At 39.5% G+C, this 18,369-nt stretch overlaps 1 protein-coding gene across 4 annotated transcripts in view; it reads right to left on the reverse strand.

The window, feature by feature from the left end:
- The window catches only part of FGD5 (FYVE, RhoGEF and PH domain containing 5), a 108,561-nt gene that overhangs the window by 71,631 nt on the left and 18,561 nt on the right, over positions 1-18,369 (reverse strand). For all 4 annotated transcript variants that reach the window (XM_090148517.1, XM_090148516.1, XM_031605046.2 and 1 more), the window contains exon 2: positions 8,908-11,815. In XM_090148517.1, coding sequence (XP_090004643.1) covers positions 8,908-11,696 — 2,789 coding nt within the window. In that variant the 5' untranslated portion in view covers positions 11,697-11,815. The remainder of the gene's footprint in view (positions 1-8,907; positions 11,816-18,369) is intronic.

Below are 18,369 nucleotides of genomic sequence, written 5' to 3' on the forward strand. Positions count from 1 at the left end.
CTTATTCAAGGTGATCTGGGATAAAAACCCAACCTAGGCAAAATATGGACTGGGTTTTCTAAATCTTAGGCTACAGTATATAGAAGTCTTTCTTAAGCTTCTGTCAGAACAGAGAAGTTGTTCACATAAAGCACTTCAGTGAATTTTCCCCTGGTGGAATACATGCCAGCTTGCTATGTTTTCAAGTGCTGGTCTGAATTGTCAGGGCAGACAACTGTTAAATAGCTGTTCAGATCCTCAGAAGCAGACGCCAACTGAACATAACAATGTACCTGAAATGAACATCTGGCACAGTTTTGTTTTCTTATCCAGATTCCATTTATGTAGTCACTTTTCTGACTACAACACATCTACCAATGATTTTCTGACTTCTAGATCCAATTAGCATAAGATGCCGTATTTCTTGAAAAGAAACTGTCTGGTGACAATACACATATCACAGATTGGAGACTAGTGGTATGTTCCTGATTATTCTGTCTTTGTTTATTTTAGGCAGCATAACCTGGTCATTAAAAGTTGGAACCAAAGTCTTTATGTTCTAAAGCTGGAGAGTTTTTGATAGCAGATCTCTTAAAACCTGAGCTGAAAACTGAGCTGCCTGTTGCTCTCAGACTAGCATATTCCTGCCCTGTTATTTGGTTACACTGGAAAACACTGAATAGTGCAATCATCTTTCCTACATCATCATGATGGGGCTTCCTAGTGCTAGTGCTGTAAGCATCAGTGACCACAAGCAGTGTGAGGAATACTCCTTAATGCCCAGTCTCTCCGATTTTAATGTTCCTGAGCTCCTGCAAACCAGGTCTATAAATATTTCCTTATCAGAAAGGCAGGCATGTTTGGTTGTCTTTCCTGTCAGTTTTCAGAGAGACTGGAGAACACATGGAAGGAACTGATAACTAAAAAAACTCTTCATGCTTGTCCTTCCAGAAGGGATTCCCTTTAGACCTGAAAGCGCATATTCAACTCAAGACACAAGCTACTCTGCGGTCTTAACAGGAAAACAAACTGAGCTCATGGAATTCTAAGCTAATCAAGATCTTATATCTGGCATTTCTTTCCTGAGATTTGGGATAAACATCAAGTGAATAAAACTTTCTTATGTTTCAGAGATAAACCCAGTCAATAGCACATAATATTTTCAGGAGAGAAATGGTTTAACTAATATGCAGGAATGAATGAAAGTGCTCAGTGGTTCTACTCTGCTTCCTAAGACATTGGTTTCAATTCCCAGATTAAAATGAGAGCTGGCTGTAATTTTGCTTGGCTAGGGCTTTTTTTTTTTTTTTTTTTTTTTTTTAAATAACTTTGCAAATTAAACAATCAGAAAAAAAAAAAAGAAAAAATACTGAGAACTAGGATACTGAAGCAGTATTTTTTTTTCTTAGAGCTACTATCAAATGTCAAGATAAACCGACATTAAAATACACATTTTCATTTTTGTTGTCTCCGTATATGTCACTCTCACTGTAGCTCTTTTCCCTGAGCGTGCTCACTGTGATGTTTTTTTATGTCACTGCCATTGTCTGGATTTTTTTAAGCCTGAAAATACAAAGGCAGATTGTTCAAAGGATAGATTCTGAGATGCTCAGTTCAACCTCTTAGATTCCTTATCTGTTCTATTGTGCTGCGTGCAGTCCACTATGTCTGAAGGCATGTTATCCTAAGGAGCAGAGCTCTCTGAGCTCTTCCAGCCAGAACTAAGACCATAATCCGTAACCTGAAACATAAGAGGGTCTACAAGCCTCAATAAGAAACTTTGATCAGAGGCACTGGAGTAAGTACATCTGCCTAAACGCCCAAAAGCAGATGCAATGGCTTAATATCTAAGGTTTTTAATCCAATTTACTAAATATACTGAAGACACAAGGACAAACTGCTAACAGACTCAAGAAGTATTTAATTCGAGACAGCTGAAAATGGCTGGCTGGAGATTGCTAAACATATACCGAGAAACTATCATTTGTCTTGGTACATTGGTACTTATCTTCATTTTCTTTGCTAAATTTTTTTTTTTTTTTTAAAAGGACAATTCTGAGAACATCCCTTTGATACCAATAAGCAAAAGATAAAGTTGGGGTAGCAGAAGTCTGACAGACCAAGAAAAGGTGTTCATGGATGATAGGTCTCCTTACTCAGGCCTTTGAAGGATATCAGCTAATTAATCCAGTTAATTACTTACGTGAAAGAGTCCCCTTAAAAGCTCTTTAACAGGGATCCTGGGAAAACAGGACAGTGCCTCTTAAATATGTTCTTGCATTAACTCAAATTGGTACATTCAGGTGCTATTAATTGTTGTTATGTCACTGAACAGCCAACCTTAAGGCAGCTTTTATGTTAGCCCCCTTTGGGTCTGTAAAAGCAGAGTTCTTGCAGGATAATTAAAAATGCACTGTGCATCATAAATAACTGTTGAATGGCACAGTAAACTGTAAACTACTAGATTAGATTTGTAACAACAACAACAACTATTGCATTTTTAATACTGTAGGAATTGAACTCTTACCATTAACCACTGGATTCCACAAAGGCTGCAGAATTGCAATGTGCAGCCTCTCATGCAGTAAATCTCAGTCTGGCTCAAGGAGGGGGTAGGAGGGCAGAAATGCATACAGCACATTTGTATTGGATGTTTACAAGTCAAAGAAGTCATATAAGAACTCCTAGCACCACACTGAAGACAAGCTGACAAGGCTGTGTTTTGATGACTGACAAAACACAGCCTTGTTTGAAATGGTCAGGTCTCTTATTGTCAGTGTTTGTTTTCTGCATGCATTTCAGTCTCCCTCTCATGGAACACCACTGGAAATAAATTTCTGTCTATGTAACAAAACTAAAGAAGATAAAGAGGTATTCCCAGGCACACAGCTCCATGGATAAGAGGAAAGAGGAGAGGGGCCATGCTGCCACTGTAAGCTTGACACCTAAAGCTGGACACGTATTAAAACTTCTCCTTCTTCACTAACAATATAACATTACCAGTACTGTCTGGACACACTTTTCAAAGGTGCTTGTGTGAAAAGCTCTGCCACCAAAGACCTTTCTGTTCTTACCGTCTTTGAAAGTCAATTCTCCACCCCTCCAATACCTGACAGTACGAGGTGAAGCGTGCCGTGTGCCCAGATGGAGCACCAAGCAGATATCTCCTGCAGACTCTTCACCATCTCCGAGCAGATGGAAATCCTGCATTAACTGCTATCACCTTCTAATTCTCTGTAGTAATTCAGACAATTCTAAGGTAAACAGAAATAAATACATTACTCATGTCAGAGCTAGCTGTGGCTATTGTCAAGAATTTCAATAGACTATGCACAGCCAGAAGTCAGGGTATAGCATTGGGAGTCCTTGTCCTGCAGTCAATTTAAAAAACTTTCAGGTTTATGCTGCGAAGTGTGACAATGGATAAAAGTTGCTGAGATTTTATTTTCCATGATGTTCATCAGATCACAAGTGAAGATGTCTCTCCTTGAGGCTCAGTGCCTGTTCCCTCTTCTCTGTGTTTGAGCAACAGTGATTCTCCCATGATGGGACTTACTCCTATCTCCAGACTTCCGTGCTTAAAGAATGTCCGTGGAACCTTGCAGGTTCTTTGCATGTTCTGCATTAGCTTCCCTGGCTGTATTTCGTAAGAATGTGGGCTCTGGCACATCTTGACATTCATAGTAATACAAGATCCAGAGTGCAGCACAAGTTCCATGCTGAAATAAATAAAAACTATATATAGGTTTATGTGCATACATGTTTTTGAAGATAATTTGTGTTTCTCTTAAAAAACCTGTCACGGTGCTTATGAACATTGTATTTCTCCTTTGCTTAATAAAAGTCAGGAGAATTCAATGCAAGCTAGCTTAGTGCAGGCATAGAGCAGGGGTTTATGGAGAAACGAATTTTTAAGCAGCTAGGATTTGTTTTTCAGGAAAAGCAAAAAAAGAAGAAAAGATGGGAACATCTATCCCAGTACAATTAGCTGAAATCTAAGTTGAATCTATTGTTCAGAGCCTAACTTTGCCCTCAAGTTTCAGATGCCTGAAGAGCCTACCTTGATTGTCTTCAGGTCTAGTCTAGAGTCAACTTGTTTCCACTCTAAATGTGAAGTAAAATATGTAAAAAAGTCATTTCTTGGCCATTGCTGTTTTGATGCGTGGATTATTTATACTAAATCTTCCATTGCATAATGATCTCTACACATTCACCTTATCCTTCGTATGCTGTATTTAGATACCATACTGTACTTCTCTGACAGTTGATGATTTTGTCTTATATAAATGTATGTGCTTCCCATTTGAAGAAGAGAGAGCCAAAGATAAAACATTCTGGTTTTGTTGTTAAAAACACGTACTGTGTTGCAAAAAATACACTCTAATGGTTTTAATTTCACCTTAATCTTAAAAGCGTATGACATTTTGAGTACTGCTGGTATTTAGACCATTTTTAGAAAGAGAAGTCATCTCTCCTATGAGGAAAGGTTGAGGGAACTGGGCTTGTTTAGCCTGGAGAAGAGAAGGCTGCAGGGAGACCTCATTGTGGCCTTCCAGTACTTGAAGGGAGCAGATAAACAGGAGGGGGAACGGCTGTTTGTGAGGGTGGATGGTGATAGGACAAGGGGGAATGGTTTTAAACTGAGACAGTGGAAGTTTAGGTTGGATATTAGGAGGAAGTTTGTCACCCAGAGGGTGGTGAGGCACTGGAACAGGTTGCCCAAGGAGGCTGTGGATGCCCCATCCCTGCAGGCATTCAAGGCCAGGCTGGATGTGGCTCTGGGCAGCCTGGGCTGCTGGTTGGCAACCTGCACACAGCAGGGGGTTGGAACTGGATGAGCATTGTGCTCCTTTCCAACTCAGGCCATTCTGTGATTCTATGATTCCATGCAGACCACCTTGAGCACAGTTTTGGAGCTAATCAGTGACTGATGACCTGCAGAGCTCAGAGAGGATATAATCACTTTAAGTGGCATAATTTGATAGAACACAGATTGATGAATCCAGTAGTGAGGTAGAGGGCACAACTGAATAACCACTGGAGAGGGAAATGACTGCTCACTCACTGAATTTTTCTACTTTTAGAGCAGGAAGATTTGCACTCTTTATAGCCCATCAGCCATAGGAAATAGTTCTATTGCTGCGTGATGGTAATCTGATTCTGGTATACGTTTTAGAATCAATCTTCAATAACACAGTCACACCTAGGCCTGGCTTAGCAGAGGCTGACTAAGGCTACATAGAAAAGAGCATTGCTTATGAAACACATAATGCTGCTGGCCCATTAAACATCATCTCTAACACCAGTGTATTTTAGGTACTGTTTTAACAGTTTCTAAGCACCTGTGCATTCCTGCTACAAACTGTCCACGTTAAAGGAAAGGTCTCATTTACACGATACACATAAACCACATAGTTTTCCTTGCTTTCTTCTAAAGACAACTTTTTCCTTTAGGAAAAAAGTTCATCTTCAGAGGAACTGGACACAGAGGAAGCAGTTGGCTTTGCACTACAGCTGTGAGGCATCAGATAGGTGCCTCTTGAAGAGTAGCAGCAAGTCAGAGCCTTGGGAGTAGCTTACAGGCATGAGTCTGCAATTCTAGAGTTATTAGGAATTACCACAAGCCTTAGTGTAATAACATAGAGCACTGGGATCTCAGCATCACAGTGGGCTTAGCTGAGGAATTGCAGGTATCCACCTTTTATTCCTTTATTCTCTCTTTTTTCCTCTCTGGATTTTGAACATCTTAGCAGAAAGGAAGACTGAGACTTAGCAAACTTGATAATTCTGAAGTATAGACTCTGTTCCTGACGATATCTAAACCTTTATCAAGGACTCTCTTAAAAGCAATGAGTGTGACACTGTGGAAAACTATGAAATGAGTGTCAGAGGTTTCTCTTTTCCAACCCCCTGATTTTAACACAGTCATAAACATGGCTGATGTTCGGAATGTCCAGAATTATGTTACCAAAGCTATTCTTTAAGAAATGTCCCAGAATACTTTAATCCTAATGGACTTTCATCTGATGACAGTCTAGCCAGTTACATTGTGGGATTGCTTTGATTTAGAGCTGCTGCTTGAGAATCAAGGCAGTCCAGTAAGTTAGAGTGTATTGCCCAAGAGATGGGAGGAGATGGGGGGGAGCTATGTTCTCCTTTCAGTCTAAAGGATCAGCTTGTGTTACTTTGCACTTTGTAGTGGCTAGAAGTGTAGCAGGCTAGAAAAATGACTTATTGAAAGCAAATGAAAGCAATCTGATTCATTTTAAGTGGACTGAGGAAAGATGAGAGGCATTTTGTCTAATTCTACTTGTGTCCCATTATATCTACATTGTACAGAAATCTATACTGTTATATACCTTAATCACTTTAATTATTAATACCAGACTGCTAAATTCTGGGGATACATGATAACTCCTCTCTGGGGAGCAAAATTCCTAACTGTATCCCTGCAATGGTAATTGTATGTTAAGATCTACTTTGCACAGTGTCATTATTGGACTTTTTTGATAAATTTGATTGGCTCTAGTTAGATCAGTGATTTAAATCTACCATACACTGTCTTTCCTTTTAAGCAGAAAAAAATTAAGCAGTCAGTCTTGTCATCTGTCATTTTCTGTAAACCTCCCATCCCCTTTTCCCCAGCCAATTGCACTGTGGAGGTTCTTGGATTATAATAATCTTTTATAGTACTCTCACATTCTGTTCTCTAAGACATAATAAAAGATTTGTTCCAGGCCATTCATCAAAAGTGTAGCAACTCCATCAGTTACCAGCAGATGCTAAACATCAGTATTCTGCAAGTGAATGTACCAAGCAGATGATCATAGGCTCAAGTCTCGTGTATTACAAGAGTTTAGTCCAACACACTTGTACTCTCAAATGGCTGAAATAATCCTCAGGATATGAGGAGGCTGGAGCTCAAAGTTATTGTTATCCCTGTGTGGCTGTGGTAGCGCTGTTTTTGAAATTATATTAGAATGAATCAACTGAGAGATATTTTAGAGAGGACTGCTGTAACAAGAAATAAAACATACATGCCCATTCATCCTGTAAGAATGTGTAAATGCATTCATGTACAGGTACTTGTACAATTTATTTTGCTCTTAAAAGAGTAGACCATACACTGTATTTTCAAGTATATTATACTACTGCATGTGTGTTATGCATTTGCTTTTCAACAAATGTTTTCAGGCATTTTTTTTTTCAAAACATCCTGACAAATACAGCAAACAGTAGCTGTCTCATCAGCAATATATATATATTGCTGTCTGCCTGCTACTCCTTCCCTTCACTCCTGTTATCTTGATAAAGGTGTTGTTCAGAAGAACCGAGCCTTCATTTCTTCCATGACAGAAAAAACTGCTCGCACAACAAGCAGCAGCCTGAAAAACTATGTTCACGCCTTGACCTTGAAACTTCCTGAACCAGTTTGGATTGGCTCTCCCCTTGAAACAACAGGCTTCCACAGGAAGTTCATAAATGGACCCAAGTCACAGCAATTTACGTAGTTTTAATATTTTTAACTTGGTTCTACAAGATCTACCCAAAATGGGCGGTGTTTCATGGACACAAAGAACTGGCCAGTTTTTCCAAGACAAAACATCAGTGAGCCGGGCTCAATGCAAACCTTTAAATCAGTGTGACTAATAGACTGTCAGACCCTGCTAAGGCAGCTTCTGCCAGGCACCGTTGTGGGGATATGGCAGTGTGCTGTGAAGCTGCTCTGTACTCCATGTTCCAGTGCCAGCACCACTGGCATTCCCAGCACTGGAGGCAACCCACATTCCAAAGAGCTAAGCCACAGGTCTGCATCCCAAACTCCCCACCTTCAGGCACATTTACTCCTCCCTTCCTCCAATTCTCGCCTCACAAAAAGACAAAGTGCAGTACATCACTCTTGACTTTGAAACAGTCTGCAAGACTCTGATTTAGACGTTTTAAAGACAATTCTTTCACTCCTCAAGTCTGAAATATCTTTAAAGATCTTCATCTTCTTCACACATGCTAACAAAATGTGACTGCATTAAAGACATTGCTTTTCATTCATTTGCTTTGCACCTTGTTTTCTACCTGTTATCATGAACTTAATGGAAAATACCATTCTTATTTACATCTCTGCACTCCGATGATTATATGCTATAATCTGTCAGTAGGAACATAATGACAGAATATCAACTCAACAGTCTTGAGTGCATTACCCCTATGTAACTATGAAAAGAAGCAGTTTTGAAACATTTTCTTGTTAGCAAATAAACTAATGGCAAGGGGAATGACTGTTATCCATGCTAGCTATGCATATGATTTTAGAAAAGCTATTTAATTTGTTCAGAAATCTGCGGCTCTATCAAACATCGATAGTGACAGACTTTAAGGCAACTTATAAAATTAATTGTATAGCCTAGCTTTTTCATGGTTTGGAATTTTCTGGTCTGTACTTAACTGATGCACCTTGAAAGACGAATTATATATATGAAAATAAATTCACACACATACTGTTACTTTGAGGAATAAAATGATGCAAGATCCCTTCAGGCAAATATGCACTTTTTTTCCATTCCGTTAAGCAGTCAGAAGCATTTCTTACTAAAGAACAAAGCATGCTTCACCCCAATCCTCCCATACCCAAGAAAACCACAGAAAGATTCATTGGACAAACCAGATATTTTAAAATGTTCTTTGGCTTGTAGTTACAAACCATAAGATCTAGATCTAGTCATCTTCCTGGCATGCATTTACAAGGTATAGAGTTAATTTGATGTCTATTTTTTCCTCGTAAAAGTTTATTTCGTTCTCTTCCAATATTGCTTTTCAACATTTTCTGTGAGGAATATGAGGTAAGCAACATGGAGGATCTGCCTACAGTAAGGGATGCCTTGCTTCTTTGGCCAAGACTAGCAGGTCTTACATAACAATTTATTACAGTACCTTTCTGTTTCCTGGTCCGTGGTTTGCTGCTTGTTCTCAAAGCCAGTGAAGCTGCTCATATCCACATAGCCGTCATTCTCATTAGCAGCAGATAAGGCCCTGCTGGGATCTTCAAAAAACTCAGTGAAAGTTCCTGCTCTGGTGGATCTTCGAGGAGGAATTTGAATATTTTCATAGTCGGAGCTCATAGCTGGAATGTTCTCATACTCAGAAGTGTCAGCATTGGGAAAAGAAATTGATCTAGGTTTTGTTAATGGGAGTGGCATGAAAGGAGGTCTGGACCGGTCCTCAAAGGATTCCACCCGTGACACGCTCCTGCTGAAGGACTTGGGTGTTCCTTTTCTCTTACCATCCTTATAGAAAAGAACAGTTGAGGGAGACTCGGACGCACGGAGCTTCCCCACATGTGACTTCAGTTGAGGTGAGCTACTCAGAGTCCTGTCCAGCTCCATCAGCCTTGGAGGCCCATGATAACTGGACTCTGATGAGGACCTCGAAGAGGAAACATTAACATCTACATGGATTTTATTTTCAGTTTTCTTCTTGAATTTTAGAGTGAGAAATCTCTTAAAGGAAGATTTCTTTTTCTTGGTATACTTATCAGGTGACTCACTCTCTATCAAAAGCGAAGGAGAACTTTTAGTGATTGGCTTTTTGGTGATGTAGGCAAGTTCAAAAGGAGGTGGTATATCAACAACTGAAGATGGAGTAGATACAGCACCTGATGAAAGATTTCCCTGGGAAAAGATATGTGAGGAACCATTGACACAAGGCAAAGATAAGTTGTCTTCAGTCTTTTTCATTCTAATATCACTGAGTACACAGCCATCACCCTCTTTGTAAATGGAGACAGGTATCTCTCTCCCTTCAACAGAATAAGACCGAGGATATAAAATAAAGCGTCTTGGCTTGGATGGTAATGCCTTGTCTTCCGTTGTTTTTCCTTCCACTGAAAATGAATTATTACTTAAGTCCTCAGTCCCAGAACTGTTGCAGGAAGGTGGTAAATCAGTTTCAGGACCACCTTCTTCTGGAACTGTTTCTGGCACGTAGCCTGGCATTTTCCCAGAGAGTGACCGTGTTCTAGTGACAATGCTTTTACGATCAATGGGCAGTAAGTTGCTTTCACCATCCACGGCTAATTCATCCCTTTTACTGTGATCAGCTCCTGAATCAGTCTGCCCTTTATAAGTGAATTCATTTTCTGCAGGAAGTACATAAGGGTCATCTAGGGAATCACTGCCAGTTTCTCTTCTCTCTGTTTCTTCAGGCACAATGACTACTTCAGGGAGTGCTAGATTTTCATGCAAGACATTTTTGGTCCCATGTTTTACATTCATTTTACCAAGCTGACAGACTTCTATCTCTCCCTTATGTGGGAGAGATAGTTGAGATGGACTTAGGACACTTTTTCTGAGACTCTCTGTTTCTACCTCATTTCCTTCAAGTTGCAACTCGTCTGACTTAGAGGTTTCCGCAATGCTTTCATTATGTTCTTCAGCAGACATATCTTCTGGCTTTGGCTCCATCCCTGGACCACTAGGGAGTGTATCAAAGATCTTAGCATCTTCTTTTGGGCAGGTCTTTTCTGTTTGCAGATTTGTGGGTACTTCCTCACCATCATCATTCTCAAAAGGAGCAATTTGACACCCATCATCGATACTCTCTGCATTCACAGTTTCTTCCTCTCCTTTTCCAGAGTCTTCGCTTGCTTCACAGGCTACCTCTGATGTCTCCTCACCTCTCAGGTCAGTGATCTGGCAGTCATCACTGGCATTTCCTGTGTTTATATTATTGTGCTTGTCTGTGTCTGCTTCCTCCTCTTCAGCTGCTGCTTGATGAGTGAAATCTCCCAGATCATTTTCAGCATTGGGTTCACCTTCAGGCAACTCTAAGCACAGAACTGTTTTCTCACTGGCTTCATTGGGCAGCATGTCAGGACTTGTACAGTCATCATTTTCTAACTCCTCTTCCATGTTCAAATCAAGCTCTGCATACACACTGTGATCACCATCATGTGCTGGACATCTATCTCCCTTTCTTAAAATCTCAGGCAGTTCCTCCTCTTCCTCCTCCTCTGACTTCTCCAAACTTGGGATTAATTCAGCTGCAGTTAGTGGTGTTAGAATGATATCTTCACAGACATTGCCCTCATCTCCATTCAAAATGTTATCACCATCAGTCTTACTATCATCACTGTCCTTAACCAATTTGAGATTGTTAGAAATTTCTTCCTCGCTTTTGGTTTCACAACAATCACCTGCAACATTCTCATCTTCATCTACATTCTTAGATACGTCATTATTCCCACCAGTGGCATCGGAGGACTCTTCACAAAATGCTTCAGATTGGCCATAGTCTCTGGTTGATGATACACAGTCTGGTTTTATTGGTTCAGCAATATCTGAAAAGTTATGGTACTTGATTTCTTGATGGTCAGCACCCACATGATAAGGAATGTTATCTTCATCCTTCTCTGCCTGTTCTGGAATTTCCAAGACTTCATTCTCTGCAAAGGAATCTAGGCTCTGACCATGCTCGTGTTCCAAGTCACTGTAGTCTTCAATGGTCAGCTGAGTTTCAGGAAGTACAATATATTCATTATCTGCCTCAGATTCTGGGCACTCAGCACTGCATTGATTTCCATCATACAACTCTCCATCAAGACAGAGAAGTTTACAATTTGAGCATTTATTTAAATTATTGTTGGTATTAACACTGGATCTGCTCTCTGTGTCAGTAGAGAGTTTTGGCTTGGGAGCAATAGGTGGTTTGGGACCCCTAGACATAGAATTTGGGTTATGAAGAATATCAGACCTTGGCAGTGAAGGAGAAAATTTGGAGATGGCTACTGGAGAAAGATGACCAATAATTTTTGGTTTCGGTGCTAGTGGTGGCTTTGTGATTTCTGGAGAAAAGAGAGAAAAGTGATATTAGTCATCTTGGTTTCTTATTAAAGCCGCCAGAACATATTCTACAGTAGACTTTTATCTTATACCAGTTACTTCTAAAGTGCAGCAAGTCCAGCCAATAAAAGACGTGTCTCTGAAAAGAGAACTCTGCAGCAGAGCAGTATGTATGTACTGTGCTTCCATGTGACACTGTAGCAATTCCAGGGAACGTGGTTTAAGGTCATAACTGAAATGAAACAAAAGCATAGCTGCAAAGAAAAAGGTGTAGAGCTGCAGAGCCAAAGATACATCACTTAAGATGGGTAGCATGGACACTTTCCTGTGCAACCTGCTCTAGAAAACCTTTTAGCAGAGGAGTTGGACTAGATGATCCCTAGAGGTCCATTCCAACCCCTATGATTTTGTGATTCTGTGAAGACTGACAATAAGCTAGTTTTCCCTCACTGTTTTCAAGACAACTTAAAAGTCATATATTAACACTGTACTCACAGTGCACTTTATACACTACAGGTATTTCTAGCTGTCTTGGTCCTGAAATTAATATTCTTTACATAACTAAATGAAATGCTGAAAAGGTGCATAAATAGGCAACAATAAGAATTCTCAATTATGAGATTTTAGATGAGATAAAACATGCAGTGTGAAGAAGCCAAAATACCAAATGATTCCAAATGCTGATAAAGAGAAGGGTTCTATTCTTACTAATATTTCCTAGCCATCAGTAGGTAATTACATGAATAATCAATCAGAAATCTTTATTTTTTTATTTTTTTAATTTAAATTAACACTCAGTGGTGGAGAAAGGGAAGATCTCCATTGTAAGGAAAAACACATGACAGGACAATTTGCCATGAGAGAGACAGGAACAATTCTTTGTGCAGTCATCATGTTCTATACACAGGGAACGAGGGGGCAGGATCTCAACTCAAGAGATGCCATTTGGGATATGGCCCGTGTAGATGTTTGATTAGATCTTGGGAGATATAAGAGACTTTTTTTTTTTTTCCTTGATCTTTCTAAACCTGCTGAAATTTCTTCCAATACTCACAACCATGCTCACAGTTTGGCATTCTGGTTTACTCTGAAAACAGTCTTTCTAGAATTATGAGACACAAAAGAGACTTCACTTAAGTTGAAACTGAGCTAATGATCTCAGATCAACCCAGAAGGAACGAGAAGTCTGCTCTCATGAGGCACCTTTAACATAAACTGTTAGAATTATTCTGCATATGGGGATGTATCTGACCTAGGTTCATCTGTGCTATACACAAACACAGAACTAATAGTATCACTACTACTTAACATACTTAATATACAACCATACAAATTATGAAGCTGGTTAACTAATGCTATTTAGAAGATTACATACAGAAAATAATATAACTTGTCATTTATTTTGACTAGTAGCATGTTTCAGGAGCATGCAAGTCTTGTATGCAAAGATTTACTTACTAGATAAAGCACAACATGTTGTCATTTTTAAGTATACTGTTTTTTCTACAGGGTAAATAAAACTAGTGTTGGTGATTGAACTGCAGCCAGCTTCATCAGGTATCTCTTCACATTTGCTGGGAACTCTCCCACTAAGGGGAAAGATCTCCAGGAATGAAGTAAGAGAAGGGTGGAGAACATCATTGTATGGCTGGAAGAAGGTCATCCAGCACCCTGTAATGTACTGAACAGGAGTGAGTTTAAAAGATATCGGCTGGTTAAATTGCACTGAAAGTACAGGTACTGAATGCTAAACAACTGAGAAATTCGATTTTATTATGAACTTGTTGAGTATACAAAAAAAAAAAGCAATTTTTTCATAAGAGAAAATGATTTTACAGCATACTGTCCACTCATTAAATATACCTTGGTTTCGGAGATGTTGCAAAGGAGTTACAAAAGTTAGAGAGTTTTTGAAGACTGCTAAGGTATCTGATATGTAGGAATTAGGTAAAATGGCAGTGCGAGATGTCTTTGCTGAAATTTGCTGAAGCATTTGTATTTTTCAGTGTCCAGTATATGCTAAGAATCTTTGACACAGAACAAGCACCATGCAGGTTGTGCTGAGCACAAAAGGAGGTGTGCTTTGACAGATTTGCTTTCGTTATTTGCACCTTCACCTTGTTGTGAACATCTACAACCTGTGTGCTGATCAATCAGTTTGGACTCTAGAAATAGATGCCTTCATAGTTTTAACCTGGAAAGGAATAGCTTCACACTATCGATCAACTTCTGGGAATAGCCAAGTCAATTTTTCTAGTTCCAGGTAGTGATTACACCAGTAGCTCCATAGAGACTTTCAGAAATCATCCTTTTTAGCATAAGATCCCTTCAGGAATGCAGGCACCCTAGAAAGCCCTTGTGTTCTGCAGACTCAACAAGCAGAGGATGGCCTGCCATTCCTCCTTTGATTCTCTAGCAGCAGCCAACTTGCAGATTATGACATAGGATTTAAAAAAAAAAAAAAAAAAAAAAAAAAAGTTGAACAGATTCACAAATGAGACTTCTTGCATTTCTGCTGCTCAAAGCTGTGAATCCTGGAAACATCAGTACGTGAGCTGACCTGCAGAGATAGGAGCTATGTGGCATCATTAGCTTTGAATAACATGGTTCACACACAGAAGAGGAAATAGAAAATTTAAAGCAACCTGTGGGAAAGGGGGGAGAAAGAACTGCATATTCACCAGTCTGCAGGACAGTAGCAGACTGTGAATACTCTTGTTTCACAGTATCCACTGCTGCTTTGAGCTGCAGGGCGTCTGTCTTACTGAAATCACAGAATGAGTAGCTAGTCACTCTCTCCAGATCACTTCAGAAATGTGATGCGCCAAGCACTTAACTGTTACTGAAGTACCACTGCTATTGTTGCACCATAATTAGATCTGCAGTAGTTCAAATCTGCAGAGTAATGAAAGCTGTTACCAGTTACAAGCAGGAAGTGAATAGAGTGACTTGAGTATCTTGTAAGCCTGTCTCCCCAGCCAAGTCTGCACATGGCCTTTTTAAGTCAGTTGCTGCAATGACTGAACATCCTAAACTAATTTTCTGGTAGTAAACAGATGGTAGCATGAGGTTTTACCAGCTATAGCAGAGTCTTCACAAGAAATCAGCGCTAGAACCTTTAACACCCTAATGAGGTATTTCTTAGGACTTCTCCAAAGAAGAAACATGGCTTTGAAGGTATTATCAGGTCTATCTAAAAGTAGGACACAAATATACCTACTTTGTTCCTGGGATGTGACAAGGCTGGAGCAGTCTGCTCATTCTCATCCTTATTATTATTAGTGCCTGTAATGAAAGACTGTGCACTGAGAAAAAGACTGGCTTGTGGAGAATGCCTGGATATTTCAAGCTTTGGTTCATAAACCAACTTGACTTAAAAATAATGCAATGAACTCATTTTCTCTATGCAAAATAATCATGAGCACATCCTCTTCATATATTCATACATATAGCTTGAATTTAGTTACCCAATTTCCCTCCAGTGGTGAATTTTTGGCAGAATCAAGTAATCTTGAATTTTTCCACATGCTACCTTCAGTAACACTGCAAAGGGAATAGAAATTATGGTAATGGACCCTGTTCAAAGTGTAACAGTGGGCATTGTGGTGTCCTACTCTTTTCCTCTGTGCCCCTTTGGATTTCTTTGACACTTTTTCCTAGCTGCTCATTGTGTTGACCTTGCCTTTCATGGAGCCTTCTTAAACAATTTTGCACTTATGGGTGTGTGTGTGTGTGTGTACACAAGTGTTTATTTAAAACACTCGTATAACAATTACTGAAAAGAAAGCAGATCTGTCAAGCACAATGGACCTCTGTGCGCCTTTTATCACAATGATTCGTTCTGATTCAATTTCTGCTTCCTCTGGTGTCTGAAGCATTTAAGAGGACCTGGCTGTAACTTCTAAATAGGCAAAAAACAACCCTGCACCATAAGAAACATGTATGCTAGCAAATAATTGTGCATGTTTATTTTAAGATGCATTTTATATTGGAGGGAGACACACCCACTTTGTGCTTACAAGGAAACTCTTGGGGAATAAGAATTTCTTTAGCCTGCTCCTCCCCTTATTGTTCAGTGCTTCCTTGTACTGACAAGGACGGCTTCCTCTCCTTCAGGCAAACTTGCATTCCAGCTTGGTTTTGTTCCTGACATGGCCCAAATAAAACTACTCTACTCTCCACTCCCGTCCCTCTTCACATTTGAGTTTCTAAGCAGTGAACGTAGCAGTTCTCCTGGAACAACAACCAACCCATACAGCCTTCACTGTTCAAATGATTATTTGAAACAACAGACATTCTGAGGTGGAGTATTACCTAAAATACTACAAGCACCCACTTTCAGATGTAAGCTACATATAGGAATTAGCCTAGAATTTAATTTAGGCATATAAGGGACTACATATACCTACACCCCTACCCCATTAAGCAGCTGGTTTGAGGTGAAAACTTAAAACACTAAGATTTCACAGTTGCAGGAACTTCTGCAGATTTGTCCCAGGCCTGTGGTCTTGGGACAGTGGCCCAAGAGAAATGGGCTCCATAGTTTAGATATACCAGTTCAAGATTTGAATGGCATCACAGTTGAGTTTAGGCATCTCTTATGCTGCCAAAAGTAGCTTTTTTTAAAACACACTTATGTAGACCTATGCTTTCTTCACTCCTTCATCATTAAGTCAGTTCAGATTTATGTCATAATTGGAGAGATGTTGAGAAAAGAGAGCAGAAATGTGTTTAGATGAAAGTGACCATGCAGATGGACCACACTGCAACAGTGGCATGTGACAGCACCAAAACTAGAATTCCAGTGGAAGCCAGTGCACATGAGTCCTGACTCTCATTGCTCCTGCCACGAAGAGCTTCAAATCTATAAATGGAAAGTGTCTGAGAAACAGGAGGCAGATGAAGAATATCCAGACAATTCAATTGGAAAGTCTAATTTGGCTCTATAACTACATTCAGTTATATCAGAATAAAGGTTAAAATTGTCTTCCAGAAAGCTTTAGTCTCAAGAGAGTTAGAAATTGAATATTACATACCTTCCTATCCTCCTTATCTTATTCCCATAATGAATAGGAGATTTTAAAAATAAAGCCCTTATTTCCCCATTAGTGCTTTCTGGCTGCTATCTCCAGCTTCTATCTCCAGCATTTATTGTTGTTTCCTCCACTGAGTTTAAAGACTCTTTTATTATTCAGTATTTCTCTAGGGAAAATGTATAGTTTCCTACAGCCATGCGTCTGAACAATTTTCTTTCTGGTAAAGTGAACAGATGAACTCATTAAATCTTCACAATTGGACAATTTCTCTTTTCATTAAGTCTTTTGGTTTTTTTTCTGAACATTTTCCAATTTTCCAGCAGCCCCTATAAAATATATGGTGCAGACCTGTGGAAAGAATTCCAGAGTGGCTACAGTTGATGCTACCAACACATTTCAGTACTTCCTTAGACTCAGTTCTCACTGTTCTCTGTTAGCTTATTAACGTATCAGGTTGACTTGCTTGTCCATTATGACTTCTGAATTGCTCCCAAGGCTATTGTTTTCCCTGTTCGTTGTCACTAAACTGATAGCTTTATAATATACATTAAGTGTAATTTGTTTGAACGGATCCAAGTTAATGATCTTCATCTGTTTATACAACTGCTCTGCCTACATTGTTAATTCCCCTTTACCAACCTTTGCATCATAAACTTTGTCATCTGATACTCTTCTATTTCCTTTCCTACCATGAAAATATTGAACAGTATCAGCCCATCACCGCCCCCTGCATTTTACATGCCACCATTTGATAATGATACAGAGATAAGTACTGCAGAGATTCACGACTGCCAGTCAGCCTTCAGACAAAACAACCCAGACTGTATTCTTGTTACAGAAATGCTTCTCCCTAAAACCTGAGCATGCTACTAAAAATACTATGCAGGCATCAATGTTTGTCTTTGCATCAATTCAGTTGCCTTTGCCAAGTCTGTAACTTCTTCCAAAGATGAGGATCAAATTCCTCACTAGAAGTCCTGCTATTGAGGAAATGAGAATATGCAAACCTAAGAGAAGCAGTAAATACAGGAATTCATTTACATCTTACTTGCCAAAGCACTGTTATAGACATAAAAAATGGTTCGGATCAAAAAAGTTCTTTCATGGTAGCACTCCTACTTTGTGCACCTGACACATGTGTGAAACAACAAAGAAAGAACTTAGCCTATATCAACTGGCATCATATTCACTCTGTCACATCAGAGAATGGCATTAGTAAGAGCTCATACTATGTACAAAAGCCACATGCACCAAGCACTACACAAATCAAGGAGATAAAGGAAACAAACCAGCTGCTCTGTGCAGCCATAGACAGAAGTTTCCATATGTCAGCCACCAAAACACCACCATGTTCTTGCAAAGCAAGACAGAGAAGAAATTATTTACCTGTGCCTATTTCAGTTTGACTAATGCATGGTTTTATGTATTCACCATGGTCCCTACTCCTTAGAGAATAAATTAATCAACATAACATATGGATTTTCACTGTAAGTGAAACTGACAGCTTTTCTTTGCAGATG

This window comes from Phasianus colchicus, chromosome 11 (genome assembly GCF_987193195.1).
Source record: "Phasianus colchicus chromosome 11, bPhaCol1.hap1.1, whole genome shotgun sequence".
Classification (NCBI taxonomy): domain Eukaryota; kingdom Metazoa; phylum Chordata; class Aves; order Galliformes; family Phasianidae; genus Phasianus; species Phasianus colchicus.